Here is a 13,951-nt window from a genome sequence, read left to right on the forward strand (position 1 = left end):
TGACTAGTTTTCAAAGACCAAAAAAAAGAATGTGACATTAACCAGGAAGTAAAACATGCTTTTGGCAAAGGAACTCACATTGTTTATTGTCCACAAAATCAACATGTGATGCTCACATGCTTCAAATCTCATATTGGCACACATTTTAGTGTGGTTTAAGAGGAAACAAAGTTGGAAGAAGCAACATTTTATCCAATAAAGTAGCTACCTTAAGTTGTACTCTGAAGTTTTCAAGTAATTAACTGTCTCTTAAGTTACTATCAAAGGGAGAGTAAAAGAAATGGTGATTGATCTTATGACCCACTAATAAAAGCACTTCTACTTGCCTTTTTGCCGAGTATCCCAATATCCGTGTCTGTGGTGACATTCTCTCCCTAGATGTAAATAGGCCGCCATGTTTGTGACGCTGCTGACAGCGGTTAGTCTGTTGGCCCCATAGACTATACAATTCGGAAATCAGGAACTTAGTAAGGGCAGAAGTGTGTGTGTGTGTGTGGATTTAAGAGAGTAACATATGGGGGACAGACTGGAAGTAGAGAGGTGAATCCACCAAAGAGGCCGCTAGAAACAACGTATCTCAATTCTTATGGAGTACAACTCTAATGCGGTAGTTGACATTCAGCAGTTATCTGGCTATTGCAACCAACCAATCCATTTATTTGTCACATGATATAAAATACAAATGCAGTGAAATGTACTGAACATACTAGGACTGCTGTATGTCTTTGCTTATAAGGTGACATATCCAGACACAAGTGCACAAGAGTGTTCAGATTAGCAAATGCCTTGTTTGTGCATGATTTCATGGTGGTAACTCGAGCAAAGCAATACATGTATTCTTGTTTAATGTTTTATTAGAACCTTGAATCTCATTGGGAAGCCCAACACATTTTTAGCAGATGAGTTCAGTGTCACTCAACATTTAGAGTCCTTTTTCATGTTGGAGTTGAAGTCTATGAGATGTGGCAACAACAAAAAAGCAGATGACAACTAAATAACATACTGTAGTTAAAATCAAATGTCTCACTTTTTTAATCTTACTTAAAAAAAACTTGAGCCTGACTTAGTCTTTGCTCTGAGTGAATTACATGCAGTAAAAAAAAATCCAAAATTCAACACAGTTCCTCAAATGTGCTCAAGAAGTAGTTTTTATCGTGTAAACCCATACACATTCATTGCATGTTCGGTACGGTTTACCGCGGGCAAATCCTCTAAAATTTCTTACACACAACCTTTTCATTAATATCTCGTGTCCGCTACATTAAAAAATAATACTAAAATGGTAACAGTGGTATCATTCCAAAACAATTAAAACTTGGAGCAACATGCAGAGACTCATTTTCTCCCTAAAATTGCACTGATAATGCAGTAAAAAAAATATATCAATGACTTTTCAGAATAGATAAAATGCCACACAGGAGGAAAATAAAACAGTGTTTAAAAGAAGCCTGGGGTCACCTCAGACTTTGTCAGCATTTTCACTTTCAGTTTCAGCTCAGTAGATCATTGCAGATAAAGAAGCGGACCACGGTTCAGCCTCAGAGCGACTTGGCCTTACGTCTCTGGGTGACCCACAGCAGGACAGCGAGCACAATTGTTGATGCTCCAAGAGGCCCAAACACCTGGAGAGCTGGGAACTCCCCCTATGGACAATGAAAATTAAATACATAACTCCAAATAAAAGATTCACAAGCATCAATGTTAAACTTGGTAATAAAGTACAGAACGTGAATGATTCAAATAAAGCTGTTTGCAGAACTTACCTCTCGGAGACACTTGTATCCATGGTAGCTGTCGGCGCAGCTGCACTCGAAGAAGCCGGGGCCGTAGGGGGCACAGAGGGAGTTGTCCGGGCAGTTAATGGCTGAGGATTGTTGATAATTATGAGATGTATTATCAGAAGGCTACTGCAGTGTTAGATCGTATGTGTCACAATGAAAGACTATCAGACTGGAACTTACACAGCTGCCCGGTCTGGTTGCACATATCTTTCTGGCCTTCACAAAGACGAGTTCCCTCTTTGACCTCCACCTTTTCCCAAGAGGTGTTGCCCCCTGGACAAACTATGTCTTGTGGCAAAATCCTAGAGAAACCAAAACAAAGAGTCACAAAGAAATAAACCTTTATACTCATGAGCAGCTGTCATGGTTCATTTTTTTAGAACAGAATACTTACATGTAATTTAACTGAGTAAATCCTTGAAATGCGGTGTCACTGATGTTGACAATCGGATTGAGTGAGATGTCGCTGCAAAGCAAAAGTCACATATCATGGTCATACATTCCTTATACTGGAAGTGCTCTATTTACATACATACTAAAGAGTAGTTTTTGTTCACTGTCAGTAAGAGGGATGGTGTTTTTATTTGCTCCTAGGAATAGAAACTCCTGACCCTTGCCTTAGCATCTTGTCAACACTAAAACATTCTGAGGAATCGCTCATGTGTGTTGTGCAGAATCATCATGCACGCTAAAGATGTGACGTAATGTGTCTTTGACTTAAAAATAACCTAACATAGACACTAAAGAAGCGTCCAGGCAGGGTCTTCTAATGTTATATCTCTCTGTATACTATACTGTATGTTGTATAAAAAGGAATGAAACTGTAGTTCCTGTACACACATGATTAATGCCATCGATGCTCCCTGAAGATCCTCCACGTGAGTCAGTGAACAATTGGACAGATCCAACCTGAAACAAACAAAAAACCTTGATGAAACAACTAACAAAACAAACGTATCATGTAGATCTTACTTTTAAAAGTCACAGAGACATATGCATTGCCATTGGTATTAAACTGGGACAAAGGCTACCTCATTAGCACTGGTCAATTATCATTTTAATCTGATAACTTTGACAAAATTACGCTGATTAAGGTCCCTGCAATCATCATATTTTCAATGATAGACAAAGATATACAAATATAATTACAGCAAGGAATATATGAAAGAATACAAAATAAATTATTACTTAAAATCAAGGGAAATTTTTTTTTCATATTTTTTCATGTTTAAAAAATGTTAACTTTTTTTGTTCTTGTAACTTATTTACTTGTATTGTATTTATACTAGTGTTCTGCACATACTTTGTTATCTTTTACTTAAACTACTTTATCCACGAGACATTTATAATCTGGCGTAATAAAAATGAATTATACATTTCCGATAGACAGTGAAGGCGACGTTGAGGTCCTACCCGATGATGCGTTCAGGGTCGCTTGTGTTGTCATTACTCAAGCAGCAGCGCCCGTCTATCCGACCAGCGGATGAGGAGCAAAACTGGCCCACTGTGGTGCCATTTAGGACGGTCCCGCTGCAGAGCTCACATAGCTGCGATCGCAAATCGGTAGAAAGGGGAAAAAATAAGTGTAAACAACTGTACATCCACCAAAACACTCTGCTTTTCAATGGTATGTTGTGTGGTATGTGTCATTTACTTATTCTGGTAAAGACTACCGCTGTTACGTTGCCGTATCCCAGTCTTACCTGCAGCGCAGTCAGTCCATAACCTGCGTAAAAACATACGTTAAAAATCAAAATAAACACTGCAGGTTTCAGCTGGCTGCACCCAGCTTTCATTTTCATCGACTCAAGTCATATGATCATACTGTGGCGGACATGTGACAGGAAGCTGCTCCAAACACTTTGTGGACAACAAGTGTAAGTTAACTTTGCGCTAAAATTACGCATACACTGAATTTGACTTTAATTTAATGTTATGATCCTATTATGTTTTAAATATACCAAAACAACAGTAAGTGAGTAGATACAGTGAGCATCTAGATTGTTTATTTTGTACAGAACATTTGATAATACGGCAAAAATAATTAATTAAGCAGCCAATCAAAGAAAGCCTTTGGTTTAATTCAATGGTTTAATACAGCAATGCGTTCTTTATATAAACCCTTCTTAGTATTCAACATTTTTCCTATCTTAAAAAAGTGTTTTTGCGCAACAAAGTCCACCGGAAAAGGTTGTAACATTAACAGTGCTATTTAAGTGCATTTCGAAAATTGTTGACAAAATCTAGACGCATTTTTCTGACTGTAATGAATTTAGACTGCGCTTTCACTGTCATTTTGGGATGCACCAAATAAAGTGGGTACTTCAAATCGGACAATTTTTACAAGATTCAAAATATAGGGGATAACATATTTGTCTCATATTTATACATTTTATTACAGTATTATAAATTCAAATGGTGAAAGGTATGACGAATATTATGCCAGTGTTCAATTATTTCGTACCCGCGAAGAGTGGACCTCCCCCCGGCTGAAAATGAGATGGTTCGGCCCAGAAGGATTGTTGCAATGCCTCTTGATGGGCCACTAGACACACTGAACACAGAATGACTTAACGGCTCTCTGGCATCTGCTCTCTCCTGCGATTTAAATCACGTTTTATCTATGAGTTTCCTCCGTCGCCGTACAGATCTTCCTCCGGCAAATGTAGGAGACAGGAAAAACAAGCAGAAAAACACACAAAAAGTGCAACTGTCTCCCTTTATATTTCGAAAGGTTTACCAACGGCTCTGCGACGCTGTGGAGGTTTTTGCAGGAAGCAACTGCACCTTTTATCCCGAAACTTCAACTGGTTACGCTATTGAATACAGCCACCTGAATACGTAGACACTCAAACATTACAGTAGGTGGTTTTTAAGTTATCGCGAATTATTTAGAAGTGGGTGGAAAGGGGTATATTAACGCCAAATAGTGAAGGTGTAGTTGCCTAACACTTGCAACATGGCTGCTGCGGGAACTGCAGTGAGAAAAGTTTGACACTGACGTGGGAGAAGTTTTATGCGAATGCTAGTCGGTACATGAGTTTGTTGGCCAGATAATAAAGTCGTCGGCAGTCTCCTCCAGCCTGGCACCGCTTTCCCCCCGGACTTACAAACCAGTGGATACACCGTGTGAGAGCCGCCTCCTCCTCCTCCTCTGTAGTCACCGCCGACGGTCACTGCAGTAGTGGACTTCGTGGGGAAACTGAGGTGTCTTCTCCTCCAACTGGGGTGGCGTTCAAGGACTTGTCTTCGGGCAGCAAGCTGAGTTAAAATGCATTTCTCCATACCCGAAACGGAGGTGCGTTCGGGAGAAAATGGATCAACCTATGTGGTGAGCATGATCATTTGTGTTTTTGTTTTTACACGCTTTCACTTACAGCCTAGTGTGGGGCGAATGTCAGTCAATGCAGCGTCAGTTTCAGTGTTTACTGTTCAAAAAAAGAAGATCTGATGGACAGTGGTGCATCACTACAGGCCAAACACCTGCCTAATGCAATGCAGATTGTTTTACAAGGATACAATCTTGACTTAGAGAATTAAGTTGAGTTAAAGTCCTGACTATTAGACTGAATGTGAAGCTATGAGTCACTTGAAAACAGGAGGAAAATAACCCCTGCTCTTCATCATGAGTCAACATTGGTAGATGTTGTAATGCGGCTTCAAAATGTTGAATTGTTATGGTGCGTCTTTGGTTGGCACCAATTGAGCTGTTGTCATTTACTGTCAATGACACCTGTGTTGGGCCAATGCAGCAAGAGTTCCTGTGTTAACTGTTAATGAATGATATGATGGTGCATCACTGCAGGCCAAACACCTGCCTAATGCAATGCAAACACAATCTTGATTTAGAGAATTAAGTTGCGTTGGTGTTTACATGGTGTTTAAGAAACCGGGATATTCCCTTAACCAGAATATAATTGGGTTTTTAGACTGCATGTGAACGCACAGTGTGTAAATTGAAATCACAATGTGCAATACTTTTATTTTTCCTCTGTGCCTTAGTGTACATTTTGAATAATCGTTAAAAATTGCATATATTGTTCCCGTTATTCTTATAATTGATATTTCCCTGTGTTTATATTATCATATTTTTCTATATGTTCTGCGATTTATTGTTCTTGTTGATGCTTCTTCGATGTGTGCTATCCACTTTGCTGCTGTGAAAAGTACATTTCCCCTTTGTGGGACTAATAAAGGAATATCTTATCTTAGTTAAAGTCTTTTTGAACTCCAGTATATCCTGACTACTAGACTGAATGTGAAGCTATGAGTCACTTGAAAACAGAAGGAAACTTACCCCTGGTCTTCATCATGAGTCAACATTGGTAGATGTTGTAATGCGGCTTCAAAATGTTGAATTGTTATGGTGCGTCTTTAGTTGGCACCAATTGAGCTGTTGTCATTTACTGTCAAAGACACCTGTGTCTGGCCAATGCCAATGCAGCACTTTAACTGTTAAAAAATGATATGATGGAGCATCACTACAGGCCAAACACCTGCCTAATGCACTGGAAACCTACCCTCAGTTAGACTACCAAACTCTAATTTGTATAACATATGCACTGTTTCACAAGGATACAATCTTGATAGGCTGGCACTCTTGTTTTAGACAATTAAATTGAAAAAAAGTATTTTTGACCTTCAATACATCCTGCCTACTAGACTGCGATTCCGTGAGGCCATTGAAAGCATCAGTAGGAAAATAACCTCTGGTCTTCATCATGATTCAACGCTATTTTTATTTGGCATTGGACTTTATCTGGTAGATGTTGTAACGTGGCTTCACACTGTTGACTTGTCATGGTGCATCTTCAGTTGGCACCAGTTGACCTGTTGTCGTTTACTGTCAAAAACACCTGAAGAGACTTTTCCTGTGGCCCACCCGATCCCTTGATTCCTCCCCTCAGGCACAACAGAGTCCCTTTTGTTCTACAGGTTTGAGTCAGCACTGCCATTCTCTCTTAGATTTGAAGTTTGCCACCAGGACATCACAATCCTCCTTGTTATTTACGGCCAGTGTTTCTTTAATTTACACTGTCAAGTCACTCAACTAACAGCAATAGCAGCAACATCAAGAGCGGCAATCACTTGTGACTCCATTTTTGCTTGGGTTGTTGTCCGGCATGTCCCACATTGATTATATATCCACTTGTCTCATCGTCTTTAATCTTGTTGTAGACATTAGGCCTACCTAAAGCACTTTGGATTGTGACAGTTGCTATGCCTTGTGGTACCTTGACGCACAGAGAGCGATAATTCATGGAGGCTGGTCAAGGACTGCTGTAGCGAGGCAGCATAGACATGGAGAAAAAAAAGTACGCCTTTGTGGATATTTCAAAGGTTTCCTCGTTAACCATTAACACAACTCATAGGCACATTCATTCACATGATTACTGACAGCTAAAAATATTTTCTTGCTTGAGGCTTTGGACAACATCATTGGTGTTAATGTGTGTCTATTGACTTGCCTATAAACGAGACCTATTCAGGAGTCATTATGTTGCTAGGGAACAAGAACTTGGGTTCAAGTTTACTTCATGTCAGTTCCTGTATAGTTGCAACACAGCTTGTTTTTCATGCAAAGCATACATACTTCTAGTATTCCATTAATTATTCTGTTTAATTGCCCTTTTTTTGTTTTTTTTCCTGGTGATGCATGCAAGTACTAGAAGCTGCTGATGCTTTCTATGCCTTGTATAAACCCTTTCTAAATGATGGAAATGAGCCAACCATATTTGAATTTATTTCCATGGAGCAAACACCAAAACAACAAACATTGGATCCTTTTTAGAATATTAAGTGTATTGTTTCATTCAAAAAGCTTTCATAGAAGAATGCAGCCACTCTGATATTCACCAGATGCTTTGAAATAACATCTGCAACATCTGATTTCCATGTGACATCACACTGGATGTTCTCAATGTCACACACCTGCCAATGACTATTTTCCATCTTGACTCCATGTGCTCCGAAGAGAAGAAAAAAAAAATCTGGGAATAAACTCATTAATATCGAAAATGTCAGTGCGCACAGTGTCCCTGCTGCCTCAACAAGTACAAAATTAGATCTGCAGAAGTAGTGAGCATGGTATTAGATGTGCAGTGACATGATTTAGATCTTATACAGTTTAATTCCCATTTCAGGAGCCATTAGTTCATTTCTACCTGGCCGAGCACATTTTCACCCTGTGCTGCAGTGGCAACTCTAAAGCGACGTTTTCCACCTCTCAGCTGGCAGGCTTGTGATTGTCATTGTGACCTTCCTGTAACCAGCCCACAGGAAGGGACTTTGCTTGATTATAATGCTGAGGGATGGCCTGTGTACCTTGGAACCAGTAAGCCACTGAATATGCTGAGTTTGCACATGGCCTTTTAGAATAACAAGGGCTGCAGTTAAAAAGAAACGGAGCAAGCAAAGACATATTTTTATTTTTCAGTGCTGACACTTCCTCTTGTCTGGTAGACTTGTATCTTCCCCTCTGTTGGCATGGTATTGCAGTATGGTTCTGAGTGTTTTTGGGTGTGTAAAAGAGAGAGAGACTTCGGTGCTACTGTAAGTGATGGTGACTCATTTGCTTTGGAAGAGGATCAGGTCAGAATTTAGATGAACAAGTTCATCTGTTTATAGTTTTGCAAACCAGTGAGTAATATGTATAAACGTAGAGGTGATCTTAAAATGTGTTAAAATAACAGCCGTCTTACAGACTGAGATGGATTTAATTCTACACGTACATCACATTTTGTGAAAGGAAGTAGTGTAAACATGCACAATATCACACGTAGATGCGAGGCAATTGGAAATTTGCGGCGATGATAAGAGTAACGCCTGTGCACATGTATTCAAATAGATAATGTTTGTCTCCCAGACATGTCTTCTTCAGATAAAAAACATTTAGATGACGGTTTTTGTAAGTCCAAATGTTTTGGCCTTGATGAAGAGCCGACTGGGATCAAAGTGTACAGTATTTAAATAGCTTTATAGTTTTGAGCTAGTGTGCAGCAAAGGGCAATAGATCAAAGTATTTATATTGTTCTCCCTGTCCCTGAGTTGAACTGCTTGCAATTCACAAAAAAATGTAGGGGTATTTTTTTTTTGTGTTATCAAACGGAGCCAAGACATTCTGCATACTCATTCTTCCTTCCTGCCTGGATTCTGCCTACATGCACAACTTTCAGTTAATTTGTTGGCCTTCCTCCAAATTCTTTAGCCTTCCTCTTTTACTTCTAGAAGTTTTGGTTTGTACTTCGTTTGTTTGGTTGTGTAGGTCAGCGACGGTATGCAAAGGTGCGGGCAGGAGGACCCACCATATTGACTCTAAATATCCATTGAAACAGAAGGGGAAGATTAAAAAACACTTGTGACACTTTGTGCCTTGACACCCAAGCATACAGAGCGTACTTCCTGTCAGCCAGAGCTGCACACAGGCTGGTGGAAGCTGATTATTCCTAACAAATAAAAGAGCAAGTAACAACAAAGTTAACAACAATAAGAATAGCAGTGTTTAGAGTCCAGGCCACTTGATTTTAATATATAACATATAAAAACATCTACAGTTTAGGTACATGTTACAAGCAAAAGGAAGGAAACATGATCAACCATCTTCATGTCTTCTAATGACTTTTTTTAGAAGAAGAAGAAGAATTACTTTATTTATCCCGCAACGGGAAATTTAATTTTTTCACTCTTACTATTAATCATGTTACACACACAGGCCCGAAATACACACATGCACACACAGGACCTATACATATAATTAAGGAGAGATGTTAGAGCGAGGGGGCTGCCAGTGACCGGCGCCCCGAGCAGTTGGGGGTTTGGTGCCTTGCTCAACAGCACCTCAGGAGTGCCCAGGAGATGAACTGGCACCTCTCCACGCTCCATACATGGTTCACACAGGGACTTGAACCAGCGTCCCTACGGTTCCCAGCCAAGTCACCTATGGACTGAGCTACTGAGGAGGTGATCGCAACCGCTAATTGTTCGTAATCACAATATTTGCCAAACCTTTAGTAGCCTCTGACCTTAAGTAATGGTCAATAGATTCAGTGGCGTTAAAGCCATGTTTTTTTTTTAAGTTAAACAGACTTGTGGTACCTTGTGAAAAACAAGTTAAAATTCTTTTGCAGTTTAAAGAGGGCTGTCCTGTAAGCGAGCCTGTATTTGGTCAAACTTTAAAAAAGATATTTTTCTTTTCCCGAGGACATTACTTGAATATCACTCTGTTATTCTTTTGGTTTTGTATAATTCCCAACACTGTAAGGCATCTGACATGAAAAATGAATCTGCTTCCTGAGATTGGCTCTGAACATGATGGCAAGCAGATATTTGGACTGCTGATTCCAAATGGGGGTTTTTGCGGAGGGCTATCCAGTGATCTCTCCTTGTCCGTCTGTCAGAACAAACAGGGGATGTTTGGGGAAAGAATTAAAGATTCCCCACGTGATCTTTGCTTTTCTCTTTTTTTTTTAGCGTCTGCATTTATGCAAGGAGAAGCTGTTGGCTGAAAATTGAAATGTGCAGTAGGGTTTGATTGAAATCAACTCACACTTGTTTAATTTTATGCATTTATCCTCCTTATGAAAACGAAGAGTAAATAAACACTTGTTGGTGAGATGGATGGAGTTTGAGGTCGTTCTGACTATGAGGGTAATCAGGAGTGAAACTTACTGTAGGTGCAGGATGTTCACAGTTGTTGCTTCACTTTTACCAGTTGCGGTTTTAGAACCTGGTATCTTAGGAAATGGATCTGAAGAAATTACAGTCAGCTTTAGTCTGATGCATTGAAAAGTACTAAATTAATTTACTTGACCTAAGAAAGGCTATTATTTTATATTTCCTTTTAAATCTGTCTATAACCTGTGTATATATACAGTACACTGGAGAACAAAATTAGAGAATAAAGTATTACTGCTTGATTTATTCTGAAATTTTTTTTTTTTTTTACTGTCCAGAATTTGATTGAATATCCACTGTGGCTATACCACTGCTGTACTAGCATGTTTTTTCAAATAACCAAGGCACTTCAACATAAAACCTTTATTTTGTGAAAAAAACAGTGAGCAAAATTAGAGAACCGTAACCATTGTGTCAGAAGAGAAGATTTAAACAATGTTTTCTTCGGGCTATAGGATTAAAAAAAGGAATAGAAAGTGTAGAGGCTGTTACTTTGAATGACTTCAGCACCCACATGATAACACTAGTTTCTCACACTGCTCTGGTTTGATCTTGGTCCATTCTTCTTGCAGTCTCTTCGGTAACTGTAGTGGGTTTCTTCGTTGCCAAGGATTTTCCAGAGATTCTCTACGAGATTTAGATCTTGGTCCCTAAGAAAACATTGTTTAAATCTTCTCTTCTGTGTGGTAACTGTTCTCCCTCTCTGTCGTACTGTCTTTCTTCTCACATTTAAATTTGTCCCCCTCTCTTTCCCACAGGCCTACAACATCCATGTCAATGGTGTGCTGCACTGTCGGGTACGCTACAGTCAACTTCTTGGCCTCCATGAACAGGTAAGTCTTCAGCCTTCAGGATATACCCATTTGCTGTTTGTGTGCTTTGGACCAGAAGTGACTGGTCTGCTTGTATGATGCGCCAAACGCTCTTTAAATGCCACCACATTTACCCAGGGTGACCTTTCACTCGTCTGTGAGTAGTGCGGTCGATACGCCAGCCTCCCATCACTTTGAATCACGGCTACGTTGCCTCAAAGTCTCATGCTGTTATTCCTCCTTCCAAAGTCTAAACTATTGAATGTAATTAGGCAGTATTGTGGAGGAGGTTGGAGGGGGTGCGTGACATGGAAAGAATGTTCTTGGCCTTTCTTTCTCGTCACCTGCTTGGAAACGCATCTTAATCTGACAAAGAAATGGCGTTGGAAAGCGTTGAGTTGCCTGGTCTAAAGCATTTTTTAGTCTCTGCCTCAGTGAAGCTTTACCCAGAGATGCTATATGTTTGAGACGTTTTTAGGCAATCGGTGTATTCAGCAACTACTTCTACTTCTGTAGTGCTGTGGTTAAAAATGGACTTACTTCTGAAAGTGCTTAACACATTTTTGTAGAAACAAATAATGTTGCAGAGATAGATGCATTGTCTGTAAAATATAAAACGTACACCATGGCAAACATATACTGTAACGTAGCCTTATAGAAGCACCCGGTCTCCTGCTTTCACACATTAATAAATAAGCAAGCAAGGGCCAAACTTTGCTATCTCCATCCTCAAGTCCCTGTTATCTAGCCTGACAGTTGCCGTTGCCTGGCAACAGGGTGTGGGGAAGACACACTCAAATCTTTAAGTACCAACCCCAGAGGGCTCCCTGTGGCGCAGCATGACCCCAAAACACTTTAGTGATTGCGGGGTACACACACACACACACACACACACACACACACACTGCACAGTTATTACTGAGAAAATGTAATAGTTAATTGTTTCTCTTGTTTTGACTTCTCCAAATTTCTTTTAACAAGGTCACACTTTTGCTAAAGCCAGAGCTTGTTTTATACCAGCAGTGAAAACAAGGAGAGTTGTGCTGAAAAGAAGCCGTAGGAGTGAATATTTAGTTCAGATTTTGAGCACTCCGATGCATTTGTAACCTGTGCTTAGTGTCTGTGGTTACAAGAGCTGATATGTATGTGCGACCAGTGCCGGCTCTGATGTACTGAAACTACCAAAGGACAGTATGTGAAAATGACTTTTCTTCCTCTAGTACCCTCTGTTGCTAACCCTTCTCAGAGAATTCCTAATAACGAGTGTGGTGTACAGCATTTGCCTGCAGCTACATTCAGATTCAAATCTACCAGCCCAGTTAGGGCTTAGTTTAAGACTTCCACAATTCAAATCTACCAGCCCTTGTATGATAAATAAATGGGAAGAAATGAGTCAAGAAGCTGGAAGACAAAGTAAACTTGGAATGACTAGACATTCAGGGTTCCAGATGTGTATGTGTGTGTTCGTGTGTGTGTGTGTGTGTGTGTGTTGCACGGAAACTCCACCAGCTCGTCGTTGCAACAGGGCTTAAAATAAACCTGTGATTCATTTCAAGCAGCATGAATATACCTCTTAGAAAAATGAATCCACAGTTCTTTAATTTAAGAGACATCTACTCTGTACTGAACTGACTTAATTGGTTTAGCCATATGATTTTATAATACAGTATAAGGATGTTCTAAATTCTTAAATAAAAATGAACTAAGGCTACCTGACTCTTCTCGAATTCCTTTATTTGTCAAAAGAAGAGACACATAGGTTGTATAGCTTGCCATCCTGCAAGCTCACCTTCACAGCTTGTTGCGTTTGTACAAACAGATAAAGAAAGAATATGGCAGCAACGTGGTGCCTGCATTCCCTCCGAAGAAGATCTTCACTCTGACGCCTGCTGAGGTCGAACAGAGACGAGAACAGCTGGAGAAATACATGCAGGCTGGTAAGTTATTCATGCTGAATGGACTTTTTACAGATGGTTTGTATTGCATTTCACTTCATTCCTGTCTGAATCTAAATTCCAGCTACCATGCGGTTGTTTTTGTCAGTTTTTAATTTAGCTACTATGCAGTTCTGTCCGCTGTTGCAGTACACATTGTAACATTTTTCTGCAGGGAAAAAAAAAAATCTAAACAAACGTAAGAAGATTTTGTAACAACAATGCAGCTTTGCAACACAGTTTCCTTGAAACATTTGCTTCTCCGCAACATTCACAAGAATGAGTTGGCTCCATGTCTGCGGGGACTCCGGCCCTACACTGGTCTCTTCACACCACATAAAAGCATAAATAGCTTATGATCTGAGCAAAGACGGAGCGGGCACACTCTGCCAAAGCCTGACTGGACAGAGTTATGCTGACACACCTGAAGGGAATTCAGACCTGCTAGGGTTTTTAAAAGTTTTATGGGTTTGGATTCTCTAGTGAGGATGTGCCAACTAGTGCCAACTCTAGGGAAACTTTGCTTTTTTTTTTAATCGTGTACCAATTTAGGAGGTTTTTAGCATATTGCCCAAATTTTGTAAACAGGTCGAGGGTGAACTCCCTGCATGCACAGACACACACACACACACACACACACACACACACACACACACACACACACACACACACACACACACACACACACACACACACACACACACACACACACACACACACACACACACACACACACACACACACACACACA

The 13,951-nt window shown here is 40.0% G+C and overlaps 2 protein-coding genes across 2 annotated transcripts in view; one reads left to right on the forward strand and one right to left on the reverse strand.

Moving 5' to 3' along the window:
• Positions 1 to 72: 72 nt before the first annotated feature.
• Positions 73 to 3,599, reverse strand: atraid (all-trans retinoic acid-induced differentiation factor). The gene is made up of 7 exons (XM_083934187.1): positions 3,485 to 3,599; positions 3,195 to 3,328; positions 2,622 to 2,690; positions 2,176 to 2,247; positions 1,962 to 2,083; positions 1,764 to 1,864; positions 73 to 1,643 (listed from the first exon to the last, which is right to left on the reverse strand). The coding sequence occupies exons 1-7, from the start codon at positions 3,581 to 3,583 to the stop codon at positions 1,539 to 1,541; spliced, it is 702 nt and encodes a 233-aa protein (XP_083790313.1). The 5' UTR covers positions 3,584 to 3,599; the 3' UTR covers positions 73 to 1,538.
• Positions 3,600 to 4,351: 752 nt separating this feature from the next.
• The window catches only part of snx17 (sorting nexin 17), a 28,632-nt gene continuing 19,032 nt past the window's right edge, over positions 4,352 to 13,951 (forward strand). The window contains exons 1-3 of the mRNA XM_083934238.1: positions 4,352 to 5,112; positions 11,213 to 11,287; positions 13,086 to 13,203. Coding sequence (XP_083790364.1) covers positions 5,053 to 5,112; positions 11,213 to 11,287; positions 13,086 to 13,203 — 253 coding nt within the window. The 5' untranslated portion in view covers positions 4,352 to 5,052. The remainder of the gene's footprint in view (positions 5,113 to 11,212; positions 11,288 to 13,085; positions 13,204 to 13,951) is intronic.

The sequence above is a fragment of the Echiichthys vipera genome, assembly GCF_963691815.1.
Source record: "Echiichthys vipera genome assembly, chromosome: 19".
NCBI lineage: Eukaryota > Metazoa > Chordata > Actinopteri > Perciformes > Trachinidae > Echiichthys > Echiichthys vipera.